Source organism: Desmodus rotundus, chromosome 2 (genome assembly GCF_022682495.2).
Source record: "Desmodus rotundus isolate HL8 chromosome 2, HLdesRot8A.1, whole genome shotgun sequence".
Lineage (NCBI taxonomy): Eukaryota > Metazoa > Chordata > Mammalia > Chiroptera > Phyllostomidae > Desmodus > Desmodus rotundus.
The window spans coordinates 194,713,773-194,730,514 of NC_071388.1; the positions used below are offsets into that span (position 1 = coordinate 194,713,773).

The 16,742-nt window shown below is 49.2% G+C and overlaps 1 protein-coding gene across 1 annotated transcript; it reads left to right on the top strand.

The window, feature by feature from the left end:
• On the top strand, positions 1 to 15,163 carry TTLL4 (tubulin tyrosine ligase like 4). Its single transcript, XM_024564158.3, is given in 19 exon segments — positions 1 to 122; positions 124 to 1,583; positions 2,469 to 2,578; positions 2,943 to 3,006; positions 5,829 to 5,950; positions 6,393 to 6,503; positions 6,848 to 6,924; positions 7,670 to 7,861; positions 7,962 to 8,044; positions 8,276 to 8,404; positions 9,712 to 9,834; positions 10,131 to 10,229; positions 10,527 to 10,661; positions 11,345 to 11,479; positions 12,589 to 12,691; positions 13,325 to 13,535; positions 13,678 to 13,748; positions 14,109 to 14,194; positions 14,727 to 15,163. Coding segments are annotated over 19 exon segments (3,498 nt in total). The 5' UTR covers positions 1 to 98; the 3' UTR covers positions 14,890 to 15,163.
• Positions 15,164 to 16,742: the final 1,579 nt, after the last annotated feature.

Below are 16,742 nucleotides of genomic sequence, written 5' to 3' on the forward strand. Positions count from 1 at the left end.
GCTGTTGGACTTCAAGAATGCAGCCGCTGCTACTGGAGATGTGTGGCGCCGTACCTGAGCCGGGCCATGAGGTCATGCGGCCGTGATGTGGGCCCTTCATGGCCTCAGCAGGAACAGAGCACCTACAGTATTGGTCTCCGCCAGGGAAACAGCTTTAAGCAGAGTGGTCCCTCAGGCACAGTGCCTGCCCCGCCATCTGAGAAACCCACTGAGGGCAAGGTCTGGTCTCAGGCTCAGCGACAGGTGAAGCCAGTCTGGAAGCTGGAGAAGAAACACGTGGGGACCCTTTCAGCAAGGTTGAGCCCACGCCTCTTGGGTGTCCCACCCCAGCCATCATATTTCTTTTGCCCCAGCACTTCATGTAGCTCTGGGACCACAGCTGCCCTTACAGGCCACTGCAGCTCCTGGTACCCGCCTTCTCTCTGGGACTTGTTCAGCAATTCTGTGCTGTACCGCCGCTCTAGCTACAGGCACAGAGCTTACCAGCATCTGGAGTCTTTCTGCTTACATTCAAGCCCATCAGAAAAAAGACCTTTTCCTCTCCCTCAAAAGATTGTCCCTGTCAGACTCACTGCCAATAGAGCCACTTCTTTCCCGGTCTCCACCATGGCCCAGCCCATGGCATCCTCCCCCGCAGACCCATACCTCTCACTGGGAGCAGCGGGGGAAAACCCTTCAGGGAAGAGACTGGCCTCTGCCATCTCAGGGAAGATGCCATCTCCACTCTCCTCCTATAAGCCCGTGCTAAATAACAACTCCTTCATGCGGCCAAATAGCACTAAAGTGCCTTTCCCACAGGCCACAGAGGGCCTGAAGCCAGTACCCTCACCCAAGATCCAGCTTGTCTCCTGGCATCATGCAGGGGGAACTGGAGACTGTGCTCTCCAGCCTACTGAACACAAGCTACCCAAGAGCAATGGCATTGTCCTACGTGGTGCCCTTGCCCACAGCACCCTGCCGGCCCCTGGCTCCTTAGACACTTCCACCACCAGTGTTGCCTCCCCCCAGCACAACCAGGGTCATGTAGCCATGAGGATAAAGCCACGTCCCTATGGCCTGGATGGTGACTCTGTCCCCCAGGTTCTGACCAAGGAGGTTCAATTCACTGAGGCTGTGAGGAAGTTGACTGCAAGTGGCTTTGAGAAGCTGAGGCCAGGCTACCAGTTTGAACAATCAGGCTCAATGAACCCCAGCTTGCAGTGGGGTTTCCTCAACAGGAACAGTCGGTGGAAACCTCCTATGGTAAGCCAGCACCTCCCTCAGGAGGGTGCTGGAGCAGGCAGTAGGATCCTCCCTGGAGCCTCAGACACCTTAGAGTTGGACAGTACAGTCATTTGTACCAAACGCATCAGCATTCACCTCCTTGCCTCACACAACAGTGGGCTCAGCCGCAGCCCTGCCTGTGGATCTGCGATCGACTCCTTACCACTTGGAGAAAATAGAACACCAGTTCCGCCTTGTCCCCCCCAGCCATTTGGCTTAGCTGATGTGGCCACCCGCCTCTCTTCCATCCATCTGGGCCACCTTGGGAAGGAGGGGCCTAAAGAAGCCAGGGAGCTGGACTCACCTGTTAAGGATATTGGGTAAGTTGGAGAAAGTTTTTTGTTCATTTAGATCAGTAGATTATATATACCAAAACTTGCTGACACTGACCTGGTGTCTCTGAAGGTTGGTTTTATTTTTCAGCTGCCCCAGAGTTAATGGCTTTCACTTCAGGACAGAGGTCAGCAAACCACAGCCTTCAGGCCAAATCCCACAGTCTGCCTGCTTCCGTAAAGTTTTACTGAAACGCAGCCTGACCCATCCAGTTACTACTGTCTGCGGCAGCTCCCTGTCGCAGTGATAGGGCTGACTAGTTGTGACAGACTGAGTGGCCCCAAAGCTGAAATTGTTTACTGTCTGGTCCTTCAGAGGAAGAGTTTCCTGGCCCCTACTTTAGATTATAGCCAGGGAGAAATAAAAATCCCAAACCCCACAAGTTGGGGCCTGTGCTTTTCTACTTAATTCCAAACCAAATCAGGTTCTCAGTTGTTCCTGGTATGACAGCCGCTTCAGAGGTGGGGCATACATGTATGTACCTGGTTTCTTCTGGCTCCCTGTACTGACCTGGTTCACCGAGGCCTGCTTTGTTCTGAGTTCCCAGACAGCAGTCTAGGGACTTTGAAGTCCTTACCAGACATTTATGGATGGTGTTTTGGATGCACAGTTTTAGAGTTATATGCTCTGAGGGACTTCCAAGAAGATGAAAGACGTAGTGCCTCTCTGCAGAATGGGGGCTGTAGGGTTGGAGAACTATTGCTAGGCCTAAGCTCCAAGGACAAGAGAAGTGAAGTGTGAGATTCACGCAAGAGACGGCAGATTGGTGACTGGGGAAGAGACAAACACTGGGAGATGATGAAGCAGTGAGAATTGAACTGTGACCTCTGTTACGGAATTGGCTGGGCTGGGGGCATGATTCTTTCTTGTAGTTCAGCTGCTGACCTCCAGCTAGACCAGGTTGAGGCTGAAGATCTAGAAGAGGAGCTGGTGGATGGTTTGGAAGACTACTGTAGCCATGATGAGAATGAAGAGGAGGAGGGTGAGTAGGGGACCCTCTCACATCCAAGTGGAAATTGGTTACCCCCCAGTAGGGAAGGGGGCTAACAATTGCTACGAGGCCTTTGACCCACTTTACCACCTGCATTCTTCATTTGCCTTGGAGACCCACGGGTGGTGGGTAGTGGCTTTTGAGGGACTTTATTCTCTAGTCCTCCCATCCCACCAGTCTTGCCTTCTCCCTGCTGCTGTCGAGCTGGAGGAAAGCAGTGCAAGGCAGCAGGGTGGTGCTTGTGGCTCTGCAAGGAGGCTGAGCCAGTATGTCCCAGGAAAAGCTACCTAGGCTTGGTGAGTTTGTGTCGCAGCTTCTCCCATTCACAACTTCTCTGCTTCCCCCCAACCGCCAGGAGACTCGGAGCGCTCCTCCTTCAGTTCCGTCTCTGCCAGCGAGTCAGTAGCAGTGATCTCCCGGTGAGTGCTGGCTGTGTATATCGTCGTAGATGCTTATTTCCTGTCTCGTTGGAGATTATAAAGAGATTAATCACCTCTTTAATGGCCCTGTCGACCTTCACTCATTTTTACCACATTTTTACATTAGGACTTTAGTTTTCAGACAAGGAGCAATGGGAGGCACCAGACACTTACTTCGTCAATTGGACTTAAGAACAGTACCATGTTTCTTAGGCTACGATTCAGTCTTTAGGCTGCAAGAAATTGTTCATGTAAAAAGCAAATAATTTCAAGAAGTGGTTAGAAAGTTAATAATTCATAAAGAAACATAACGTTTGAGGTAAATTGTGGGTTGGGCCTCCCACATGAGGATAATTGCCACCTTGCATTATACACGTGTCCCACTGTCAGACAGTTCTGAGACACATACCACTCATGGGGCCTTTTGAAATGCTCTTTTGCTGCCTTCTGAGGTTAGTTTTATATTGGGAAACAAGACTGGCATTAGCCTTAATAATAACAGATTGAATTTAAAAATTTCCAGCTTTAATCTAGATGATTTTATTGACTGCCCTTGGTGGAGTCTGAGTGATACCGACTCGTCTGTAACTAGGGGACCAAAAAGTGGCTCTGTAACGTAGGGCCTTCTTTGGTGAGACAAGTAGCTGCAGGATGTTGTGTCTGGTTGAGATGGGGAATTAGGGGAGAGGAAGGAGCGCAGGGCTATTCGGGCATGTCACTGGGCTAAAGAATTGTAGAACTTGCTAAAGGATCGTACACACTACCTTTCCCGGTAGAAAGTTAACATTCTTCAGCAGCATCTTCCTTGTTCCCCTCACCACTTCCAACACTGTCTCTCAGTATGAGGCTCTGTCATCAATTATATTGCTTTGTTAAATATTAAAAATACCCCCCACCAAAGTATTGGGTTGGCCAAAAAGTCCGTATGGTTTTTTCCATAAAATAAGACATGTTTTTCATTTTCCCAATAACTTTACTGATTTGGATATTTTGAGTTATGTCGGCTATCTCGCACAGGGTAGGTTGATTGTTCTCAACTAACGCCTCGGTTTGATCGCTGTCATCCTCAACTGGTGTGCCCAGTCTTAGAGTGTCGTCCAGTGAGAAACCTCCAGCGCGAGAATTCACAGACCGCTTTGACACGTTTGATCAGTCACAGCACCTTCTCCACACACTGCACAAAGGCCCACATCACCTGCTGAAGGATATTTGGGTTGTTTCCAGTTTTAGGCTATTACAAATAAACCATCACGTGCATAGTTTTGCATGAGCATAAGTCTTCATCTCTCTAAGATAAATACCCAGGAGTGCATGTTTAGTTTTTTAAGAAACTGTCAAAATGTTTTCAGAGTGGAAATACCATTTTACATCCCTTTCTTTGCTTTTTATTTTTCATTTGCAGTTGACATACAATATTGTCTGATTTCAGTTGTCTTTGTTTTTAAATTAACTCATTCTCCTTGATTTTCAGATCTTAAATTCTGATAGTAAATTAAAAGCCTTTGAAGTAAAATATTTTGGAAATAAGAATTGAATTAATTGAAATTGTTTAATTAGGAATTAATATTTAACTTGACACAATAAAATTCATTAAAAATCTCTAAGGTTTAAAAGGCTAATGTTTTACATATAGTGCCTATTTCTGTTGTGCTGCAAAATATAAGGTAGAATGGCTTTTTATAAACTAAGTAGTTAATAAATCTTTTTTTTTAAAGATTTTATTTATTTATTTTTAGACAGGGGGAAGGGAGGGAGAAAGAGGGATAGAAACATCAGTGTGTGGTTGCCTCCTGTGCGCCCCCCACTGGGGACCTGGCCCGCAACCCACACATGTGCCCTGACTGGAAATCAAACCGACTACCCTTTGGTTCACAGGCCAGCACTCCACTGACCCACACCAGCCAGGGCTATAAATCTTAAATAGTAGTATTTGTGGATCATATCGGCTCAGCATAGAGAGTAATACTCTTCTCTCTGTTTTCAGTGCGATTTGAAGAAGTGGTCTGGGGCTGTCAACTTGTGCCTGACAGATAGTAGAGATATTCACTGTTTTGAGACCCCTTGAGAGGTAGCCTTGGCCGAGCTATTGTTGAAACAACCCTAAGGACCCCATGGCCTACTGCCTCAGATTCCTAGTCCTATTTTACCATACTGTTACATAAAAGTCAGGTGTCAGATTATTTCCCAAATGGAGAAGAGCAACCATGTTTATCTTTCCCAAATTAGTCAACCATGTTTATCTTCAGAGACACCTAAGGATGAGTTAGAAGTATCACTATTTCTTTTCTTTCTGTTGCTTTTTTTCCCTTTTTCTTTTTAAAAATCTGTATGCCTCATCCTAGATCTCTTCTGCCTTTTCTCTTTTTAAGTTCTCCACATTGTTTTTTTTTCTCTCTTCATTTATTTCTCTTTGACTTAGTGTAGCATCTACACTAAGTGTAGCATCTGTTAGTAACTACACTAAGTATCTACTTGTATCACCTGCTGCTAGTACCCACCCAAACTCATTACCTGCCCTCAGAACCATTCTTTTCAGGGATTTTCCCAGCCTGTGGCTTGTAAAAGGAAATTTTGGAACTGTAACACAGAATGAAGTATTGGAAAGCCTTGTCTTTAGGTGACATTTCATGACGTGGCTGCATATAAGTTAGCCCTAGCACCTTATTGATTAGGACTTGCTAAATAATTATTAAGCACTTGTGTTTATATTGTAGAAGTACAGTTTAAAAGACAGCGCCCCCACAGAAATTATGTGTGATAGTAACAGTACTTCAGGGCTGTGGCTTTCCCTTTCTGAACCACATGTCTGTTTCTCTTCTTAGGGGCTGTGTGGAGGCTGTGACCAAACCTCTTTCCAATGAGAAAGTTGTCCGACCAGCCCTCACCTATAGTCTCTTTCCCAACGTGCCTCCTACCATCTATTTCGGCACTCGGGATGAGAAAGGTAAACCTGGCCAAATGTGTAAGCCCAGAAGAGCCTCCAGAAGGATGCTAGTGAAGTTGGGAGCAGGCGGCAAAATGATGGGAGGAGCTTTCCAGAATGGCTTTTGTGGTGCTCGGTTCCCCACCTGGTTCACCGGACCAATGTGGAGACCTTTTTCTTGTTCGTCCTTGAGCTGATCCTTCTTCTCAGCCCCATAATCTTATGCTTCGTTCTTGCCCTCTAACCTTGTTTCTTTCCCCTTTCAACCTCCCCTCCTTTCTGTGTTTCTTATTCCTGTGCATCCCCCTTTCTTCCCCAAAGTGTACTCCTTTGAGACTCTGATCGGGAACCATACTTAGTGACTGTCCCACCCACCGAAGGTTGAGCAGGAGTGCCATCTTTTCCTTCGTCTAACCATGACTCTTCTGCTCTTTTCCACTTCCCCCATGCCCACTTTCCCCAGTGGAGAAGCTTCCCTGGGAGCAGAGGAAGCTGCTCCGGTGGAAGATGAGCACGGTGACCCCCAACATTGTCAAGCAGACCATCGGACGGTCGCACTTCAAAATCAGCAAGAGTGAGTCACTTGCTTTACTGTGAGCCTGTCCTTGGCCCCAACAGATGGGCTCTGGGCAGGAAGAGAGCCTCAGACTCCTCCTGCTATGTGGGGATCCTGCCCTGAAGTTGCCAGCCTCATAGGAGGACACAGCTCTGAACTCCCTCTGGACTAGAGCTTACTGCTCAAAATTGCAAGAAAGAGGGCCATTGTTCGATCCCTGACCCCAGGGCCTCGTGTGGGACTACTCCATGGTGACTCTTAGAAAACAGGGTCTGGGAGCTATGCCCAGGCCCAGTGGTATTTCTGGGGCCTCTAGGCCTCTCCCTGTCCCAGGGGCTGACTCCCTGATGTGCCTTCTATAGGAAATGATGACTGGCTGGGCTGCTGGGGTCACCACATGAAGTCTCCTAGTTTCCGATCCATTCTGGAGCATCAGAAGGTAGGAGCCCTTCCTAGGCCACTCTTCTTCGGGACTTTAGGAGGAGACTAGGAGGAGACTGTTATTGGGGGAGGAGGAGACTGTTATTGGGGGAGGAGGCTGATGATGCAGAGAAAGGCAGGAGGGCTTACAGAGTGGACAATGCACAGAAGAGGGGGCAGCGTGAGACTCTAGCAGTTCACATGCACTTAGCAGTCCAGCTGCAGTGACTTGGGCAGTCGCAGCCTCTCAAAGACACTTTGTTCTCTAATGTGTCTTGAGATGCAGTGTCTGTTTTCAGTTTATTATGTTTCTTCTGTAACCGCTGCACTTTGCCTCCCTTCCTCCAAGCTGAATATCTGTAAAGAGGGCTCTGACCTCACGTTGGAACAAATGGTGGGTCCCTTTCCCCTATCTTCACTGAAGGCCAGGCGCTTTTCTGTCTTTGTCCTGTAGGCTGTCATGGAAAAAGACCTAACAGCTTTTTCCTTGCAGTTAAGGTGGATATCATGTCTGCCTTAAGCACTATTACATGTCATGAACTATCAACTCTTAGAAGTCACTGAATTTTGTTGTTTGTCTTGTAATCATCTTTTGGTGAGTGTTCAGCAGCCGAATACTTGAGGCCCCTGGGACAGTGATAACAAGATGAAACAGGCGCTGAGGAAGTTGCAGAGGAAGCTGGAATGGGATAGTGTGTCCCACCATCTTCCTCAGGGTCTTACCTGGGTCCTCTCCCTGCTCTCACCCTTTTTCCCTCCTGTAGCTAAACCACTTCCCGGGTTCATTCCAAATTGGGCGAAAGGACCGGCTATGGCGGAACCTATCCCGCATGCAGAGCCGCTTTGGCAAGAAGGAATTCAGTTTCTTCCCCCAGTCCTTCATCCTGCCCCAGGATGCCAAGCTCCTGCGCAAAGCCTGGGAGAGCAGCGGCCGCCAAAAGTGGATTGTTAAACCAGTGAGTGGGTCACAGTGGGGTAGTAGGCCATTGTCTGAGAGTGAGAACAACGGAGTATAGGCCATGAGCAAATCTCACCTCCTTTGCACTTGACTTCTAGCCAGCATCTGCTCGAGGCATTGGCATCCAGGTCATTCACAAGTGGAGTCAGCTCCCTAAGCGAAGGCCCCTTCTGGTACAGAGGTGAGTCTGTCTCCAGCTCAGATCCCACTCCCCACTTTCTCATTTCCTCACCCAGAGGTTCCCTGTGTACCATATTCTTCTGCCCTTTGTCCTCCCAACCAAAGACCGTCCTCAGCCAGATGTTTTAAATCTTCATCTCAGGGACTGTTGCCCAGCTTTTGCCGTGGCTCAGTTACCCACTGAGGCCTGTCTCATCTGTCATGTTCCTGAAGCCGGCCTTTCCCTATGTAGGTATCTGCACAAACCCTACCTCATCAGTGGCAGCAAATTTGATCTGCGCATCTATGTTTACGTCACCTCCTATGATCCTCTGCGGATTTACCTCTTTTCTGATGGACTTGTCCGCTTTGCCAGTTGCAAGTATGTGGCAGTGGTGAGGTGTCACCCTAACAAGGTTGCGGGTTTGCTTTCCTGAGAGGAAGGGAAACTGGAGGACCCCCACAGAGAAGTAACACATGTTTAGGTAGTTTCTGTTAGCACAGAAGAAGGTGGGGTATATTTGGGAAAACCCAGGCTTTCTTTTCTCCTCTATATCTCCTTTTACTCAGAACACCTTGTTCCTGACACTTCTGATCACCAGACATATGGGTTTTTTCCACACACCAACCTAACCTCTGCCATACCAGCTGGGGGTTCTGCAGTGTAGCTCAATTCTGATACTGTCTTTCTGGATGTAGCATCAGATCCCGTAGGTTAAAGGCTCAGCGTCACGAGACTCCCCACTGCCCACTTCAGATGCCGGTCATGAGTCCAGGTTGCCACATGTGCTTCTGACCCAGCAGCTATAAATCAGAGGTTTCCGTGATCCTCTCCTAGGGGTCTGTGAGCTTGGTAGAGTGGCTCACAGAACTCAGGAAAATAGTTTATTTATGCTTACTGGTTTATTACAAAATACTATGAATAGGATATAGATGAACATCTGGATGGAGGAGGTGTACAGAGCAAGGTACATGGGAAGGGGTGCAGAGCTTTCGTGCCGTCTCTGGGTGCACCGTTCTCCCACCACCTCCATGTGCTCACTTCCCTGGGCACTCTCCGAACCCCGTACTTCTGGGATTGTATGGAGGCTTTATCACAAAGCCTTGATGGCTCATTCACTCCATCTCCAGCCCATCTCCCTTCTCAAGAAATGGGGGGCTAGCCTGAAAATTCCAAGCTGCTAATCATGGGTTGGCCTTTCTGGTGACCAGCCCTCATCCAAAAATCTCCTCATAGGAATAAAATACTTTATTACCCAGCACACAAGGGTTTCAGGAGCCCTGTGTCAGGAACCAGGGCCAAAGGCCAAATACTAGAACAAAAGGTGCTCCCAATGCTTTTAACACTTAGGATTTTATGAGGGTTTCAGGAACACTGTTAGGAATTGGGGGCAAAGACTGATGCATTTCTTGTTATAAATCTAATATCACATGAGGAATGAGAAGTAAGGAGGTCCTCTACTTCACTGAATCTCGCAGAGGGTCTTCTTGTGGGACTGAGGTGGATAAAGGAGCGGAGTTGAGCTGTGGTGTTCTAGAAACCTTCCCAACAGACAGAGTTTGAGGCTCCTGTGCATCTGAAAAGATCTTCCCACTTGTCCTTTACCTCAGGATTTGCGGAGATGTTCGGACCATTGTCTGGTTGCTATCTCACCTCCTTGCCTCTGCCTTTCTCCTCCTTTCCTGCAGGTATTCCCCTTCCATGAAGAGCCTCAGCAACAAGTTCATGCACCTGACCAACTACAGCGTCAATAAAAAGAACACTGAGTACCAGGCTAACGCAGATGAAACAGCCTGCCAGGGTCACAAATGGTACCCAGGCAGGGTCCCCATGAAGTCGAGGCCTAGAGGAGCACGGGGTTCTGGGGTTTGGGGAGGTTCAGGGAGATGGTGAACGGAAGATCAACATAAGACCCAAAGATTATATAAGCACTTGGCAATTCAGAGTTGGTCCATTTGTATCCAAGCTCATCTCTGCCTTTATTTAAAATATCAAAAGAAGAGAGATGAAGAAAATATTTTTGTGCTTCTTATTTCTTTTTCTTTCTCTTCATCACTCAATTCATAGATTAACCCCCAAAACTCCCACCGCCTCTCCCACATTACAGGGCACTGAAGGCTTTATGGAACTACCTGAGCCAGAAGGGAGTCAATAGCGATGCCATCTGGGAGAAGATAAAGGATGTTGTTGTCAAAACCATCATCTCGTGAGTCACACTGCCGCCCTGGTGGGGGGCCTGCCACTGCCTGCCCTCTTTTCTCATGGGTCCCACACCGCCGTGCTCCAGACCTTTGACCGTGCTGTGGTTCAGTTTCTGAGAAGAGGGAGGAGTGGACAGAATTAAATGCTGCTCTTCTCCTGAAACCCATTCTTAGAAGCTGGCCCCAGATCAGAGGCCTCTCTTAAGAGCTGCTTTTTTCTGGGTTGTTGCTGCTCTCCCATCTTTGGGCCACCCCATTGGCAGGGCAGCTCTGGGTAAGGCCTTCCTCCTCCCTGTGGCCAGGTCAGAACCCTACGTGACCAGCCTGCTGAAGATGTATGTGCGGCGGCCCTATAGCTGCCACGAGCTCTTCGGTTTCGACATCATGCTGGATGAGAACCTTAAGCCCTGGGTCCTGGAAGTCAACATTTCCCCGAGGTAGGTGGTGTTCTCAAGGCACTCACAGTAGGGCCCTTTCTTTAGCCTCCCGATCCTGTTTCCTCTCCAGTCTTGCTGACTACTTTGGGAAGACCTTTCCTTCCTTAGAATTTGTGTTTTCCCTTCAACACCTGTTGTTTTGCTCATTTACTCATTGTGTGCCTTCATCTCAGGGTTTTTTGAGGACGGAGAGAGGGTGTTTAAAATTGTTCTTTTGGCCCTGGCCGGTGTGGCTCAGTTGATTGGATGTCGTCCTGCATACCAAACGTTTCCCAGTCAGGGCACAAACCTAGATTGCTGGTTTAATCCCAGGTCAAGGCACGTATGGGAGGCAACCAGTCGATGTTTCTCTCACATCAATGTTTCTTTCTCTCACTATCTCTCTCCCTTCTGCTCTCTCTAAAATCAATAAACATTAAACATCAAAAACATTTAATTGTGTTTTGAACTTGTTGCCTCCACTTGCCTTCCCCTAGTGAATGAAGGTCATGGGCAAGAACCTGAGAAGGTTATTCACCATCTGTGGGGCAAGAAGACCCCATGATGGTGCTCTTGAGTTTGAGTGTTAGAGCCTGTTGAGCCTAGGAAAGCCAGGGAGTAAGTGGGGCTAGTACTGACTTGGACATGTGATTGGAACCAGTTTGGAGTGTATTTTTAGCACTCTTTGCATCCTTTCCTTGAAGCCTCCACTCCAACTCTCCATTGGACATCAGCATCAAAGGCCAGATGATCCGCGATCTTCTGAACCTGGCGGGCTTTGTCCTGCCCAGCACAGAGGATAATTCCAGCTCCAGCAGCTCCAGCAGCTCCACTACCAGGTCGGCCTCCTTGCTTATCTGTGGCTCAGCTGGCAGCACGAACAGCCCCATGATGACTGTGAGAAGGAATGATGCCAGGTGCTCCCACCTGCTTGGTCTCCTTTGCTACTTGACCTGCCCCTGTAGATGTGTAGTCTACCCATGCAGCACTGCCACCTCTGTGCCCCTAAAAGCACGTTTGGTTATACTGCGCCCTCGCTCAGGAGTCTACAGGGCCTGGGGACTCAGCTCTCAGCTCCTCTCATGGATATTCAAGGCCCCAACCTCATTTTCCCAGGCACCCCTCCCTTCACCCCTCTTCTGGTTCCCATGCTCTGACAAACGAGTCACCCAAGGAACCTGAAGGTTGGAAGGACCGGAAAGATCAGTTAATCCAGTCTCCTCTCTGACACGTTTGTTGCCTGTCATTGTTTCCTCATAGTGTCCCTTCCTTGGCTCCTGGCGTTTCTTCCCCTTGAAATTCCCCGCAGCCAGACCTCACTGTTCTGACTCCTCGCATCCATCAAAGCCTAACTCAATGCAACATCATCACAAAGGCAGCTCAGTGAGCTCTCTCCTCCATACCCCAAACCCCTCGGAACCACTCTTGAGGGAAGGGAGCCAATATTTAGCCAGTACTGCTATGTGTAAGGAAAACCTGAAACTTATCCCCACAACAGCCCCATGAGGCTGATACCGGCATCCTCAGTTTACAGAAGAGGAAGCTGAACACCACTGGGATTCAGTAGCCCATCTCAGGTTATTCAGCTACCAAGGGGTAGAGCTGGAATTCAATTCCGAAGTTTCCAGTTGCAAAACTTGTTTCCCCACCATACCTTAGACTTACGTTTGGCTCTGTGCGATAGCCATTCATCATTCAACACCTGCCATCCCATGATCTCCTTGGGCACTTTGTACTCCTTAAGTTCTTCCACGGTACTTGCTTTGACTCTCAAAGAGGCTGCTTGAATGGAGTATATTCCAGTCCAATCTTCTCAAGTAACATCTGTTCATATTTCTTTGTCTTTTCTTGAGAAGGCTGTCTTCCTGGGCTGAACACACTTTGCACATGTCCTCAGAATGCGAAGCTGCTGATCTTACCCTTTCCCCCTTCCCGCCCCCTTCCCTAGCCTGCCCAGCTGCCCCAGGGACAAATGTCGGATGGCCCCGGAGCAGTTCACTGCACAGAAGTTGAAGAAAGCCTATTACCTGACCCAGAAAATTCCTGATCAGGTAGGAGATTACCTCCCCAGTGCTAGCCGAAAGCTTCCCTGTGCAAACATTTGGAACCCCGGGGCAACCATTTTTTCTTCTGCCTAGGGCAGAGTTTTTTAACTCAGCTCCACAACCCCCTTGGTGTGCAGAGATACATTGGCATGCACGTCATTCTAGCAGAGAGATGGTGGCCTTTATCACGTGTTCCAAAACCACTGCTCTTGGCAAAGTGCTCTACTAGCCCACCCTTGTCCTCAGAGCCATAGACCCATGGGGTTTCTTTCCCTGAGGAGCAGTGAGCCCCTGGAAGGCTTGGCTCAGAGCAGGCGAGGGAGCCCTATGGAAGAGTGGCAGACACAGACTGTTGCCAAATCTGAGCTGCTGGATTCTGATATTGATCCCATCCTACAAATCACTTAACCTCTGTGCCCTGGTGGCTCCCCTCGCCCTGATGCAGAGTATCTTCATCCCCTAGCTAGTCTCAGTAGACTTGGGAACAGATGAGGTCCAGAGCTGACCCATCAGGCTGCCTTGTTGGTCCCCTGAGTATCCTGGGGCCCTGTGACCCTAGCTGTGTTCCTTGTCCCCTAGCTTCTTGACTCTCTGCCTCTGGCTTATATACCCTTTTCATCCCTGTTCCTTGGGCTGTAGGACTTTTATTCATCTGTGCTGGATGTCCTGACACCAGATGATGTTCGGGTTCTGGTCCAGATGGAGGATGAGTTTTCTCGTCGGGGTCAATTTGAACGAATTTTTCCTTCCCGAATCTCTTCTCGCTATCTCCGCTTTTTTGAGCAGCCACGATATTTCAACATTCTCACCACCCAGTGGGAACAGAAGTACCATGGCAACAAGCTCAAAGGTGATGTGTCTTCCTTGCCCACAGGAAGGATGTTTAGTGAGAGATTAAATCCCTGTAGACCAAGAAATGGGCCTTCCTGGCAAGAAGAATTGGCCAATTGATTCCACCCTCTTAAGTCCCACCCCTGCTAATCTTGTCCTAGGAGTAGATCTGCTTCGGAGTTGGTGCTACAAAGGGTTCCACACAGGAGCCATCTCTGAGTCTGTTCCACTGGTGAGTGATGCCATTGGAGGGAGGGGTCAGCTCCATCTCAGGCCCCTCCCTCCTCTGCTCGAAGAGTGCAGCCTGGGTTGGATGGGCGTCCAGATGCTCTCACTTCTCCCTGAGGCCCTTCCTTGTCAAAGGAATAGTTGGCTCTAGGAATCCCCGGGTACCTTTATTTCAATGGTCAAAACGTGCTTTGTGGCCTCAACTTTTTGTCTGAATAGGGAGAAAACCAAGACTTTTACCTATAGGGGCCCAGGCCTGAAGGGTGGGGAAGGGGAGAGCCCCACGGTCATCCCTCAGAGGCAGAGCTGGGAGAGAGTGCCAAGACCCCAGACAACTCAGCCTCATTGTTCCCTTTGCTCTTAGTGGTCTTTTCCAACATCACTCCTGACTGTCCCAAAGGGTGACGTGGCACTCAGCACTTCACACAAGCCAGAGACTGGCACGCTGGGGTGAGTGCTGCCTGGGTGAGGGGAGGGTGTGAGTTCAGAGACTTTTCAAAAATTTTTAATTACAGTTCATGTACAATATTATATTAATGGTGTGAGTTCAGGGAATTTTGTTCCTGTCTCTCCTCCCAGATTATGAGATCTTACTGGTGGCTCTTGGGATGCCCAGGAAGCTTTGCTGAGCACAGAGTCATCTGCACAAGTGGCCGCTCTCGGCCATGCTCACTAGCTGTAGGAAACCTTTAGCCCTCCTATCCTCACACACATTCACACCTACACTTGAACTCTCAAGCCTTCAGATAAATAAAATATATTTTATGATTATTTATACTGCATATAATTGTGGTCTGTAACACCAAATGTCGTGAATGCCTGGTCCAAACTGAAGGCAGATCACAAGTGGAAGTCTCAGCCATTTCTTTGTCCCCATTCCCTTCAGAAAACACAGCTCCTCTGAGGGAATCATACTGCTTTCTGAAGATGGGGCTACACCCAAGCCCAAGACCCATGCTTGCCTTTTTTCCTCTTTCCCCAGGAAACCTACTTCCACAAAAGACAGTGAGGATACCAGCAAAGAGCCCAGCCTTTCCATGCAGGTGCTACCTGTAAACAAATACTCTGGGAAGACTTCAAGATTCTCTGCTTCCCCCATGTCCCAGTCAACTGGGGACTCCCTCCTGGCTGCTGTGAGCCCATGACTGGCCTCTTTCACTGGCCCCTGCCCAGGAGCACCAGTGTTAGCTACCTCACGGGAACTGGCCTGCCGGCCAGCCTGAACCCCCAAACCTTTCACCTCGCCCCTCTTCAGAGTATTTTTTGAAATGGATGAATTACAGAGATGGGTGTCTGGAGGGCTGGCAGGGTGGTGGGGGAGGGGAGATGGTGAGGAAGGTTCACTGGCTGGTACATCATATCTCAACAGAGAAGCCAATGATGGCCACTCAGCCTTATAAAGTGGGGTTTGGTTTCTGCCTTCAAAGAGCCGTGTGTGGTTTGTTGTAGGCCTTGGTGCACTGATCAAATTAGAGTTAAGGGGAGAAAACAGGCCTGAAGTCCTTTGTAACTGAGGAGGTTTCTCCGAAGGTTCTCATTTCTTCCCTTGTCACCCTCTCTCCTTTCCTCACCCTCAGTCCTGAGGAGCCACTTCCAGAAACCTCCAGACTTCCACCGCACACAGGGAGCGGCCAGGACATAATGACACCATTTCTTGTTAGGCTAGTCCTGGGAGCTTCCCCACCTCCAGACCATTTGTCTTTTCATAGATCCGCCTGCCAGTAGCCCTGGGTCTTCTGAGTCTGACTTCATGTCTCTACTCAGCCTCCTAGACATCTCAGTCATGGGTGTTACCTCTTCAGCTCTTGCTTTTCTGAGGGTAAAAGTCTCTGTGAACGTTGTGAATTTCCTACAGCCCCAGTGAAGGAGCCTAGATAATGCCAGTTGGTTGCCTGTGTCCATATATGAAAGGACACAGCCCTGTGGGAGAGTGGAGGGGACTGTGATTTCCCCACAACCCACAGGAAGGCTCCTGTTCTGTTTGCTCCCTTCGCCGTCTCTGACTGGGGGCCTGGCTCACAGGTCACGAGGACAAGCAGAGGCTGTTCCTGTGGCAGATGGGTTTCAGAAGCAGTTACCATTGTAGGATGGGTTTCCAGTTGGACTGCTGGCTAACCTCTTGTACTCTTAACTGAATCTACCTCCCCGCAAGACTCAGTAAAACAGTGACTGTTCAATACATTTGACTGAGTGAACTGTCCAGACAGATCTCTAAGGACACGAGCACCTGAGCCGGAAGGTCTACTTCTCTCTCCCCTGGGGCAGGGTGGAGCCCCGGGGATACGAGGTGGGAGAGTTTGGATCAGAAAGGTTGTTTTCACTTGAACTGCACTGCTCCTTAACTTGGCACTTCCTGGTTGCTGCTTGCCCCCTCCCCAGCCCCGTGATCTCTTTACTTCGTTTTTCTAGCTGCATGGCCCAACAGGAAGCCAACTGGTCCCTGTCTGGGACATCCAAATTTTCCCCATTGCACATCAGGCAGAGGCTCACAGTCCCACCCTGGGCTCTACCTTCATTCTCTGAGCGCTGGAAAGATGGAAGCTACCCTGTTTCATGGCTCTTGGAGTTCTGTGGCAGGCTGGGATGGAGCCACGGAAAAGTCTTTAAGAGGCCTGACTAGGTAAGGCCACACAAGTAGGTGGCTGTGCTGGCCAGTGTGAAGGCCGTGTGGACAGTCGGGAAGGAAGCTCAGTGGCAGAGTCCTGGGGCAGCTCCTGCTGCTCAGTAGTAAGGACTTCAAGTTCATCCCCAGCAGAAGTCATTGGCGCCAACTCCCTCTTGTCCTGCATCGGTGCAGAAATGTCACAATGAACCTTGTGTCAAGGACAGTAAGCAGCCTTCCTAAGAAAACTAGCCACCTGCTTAAGCAGTTTTGTCTTGTCCTCTGGTCTAGGGCTTAGGTGTAGAGGCCTGCCTGAGCTGGTTTAGTCCTTGAGAACCAGCTTCAACTCTTTGGCCTGCCTTCCGAGGATTCCCAGACAGCACAGCCAGTCCATCT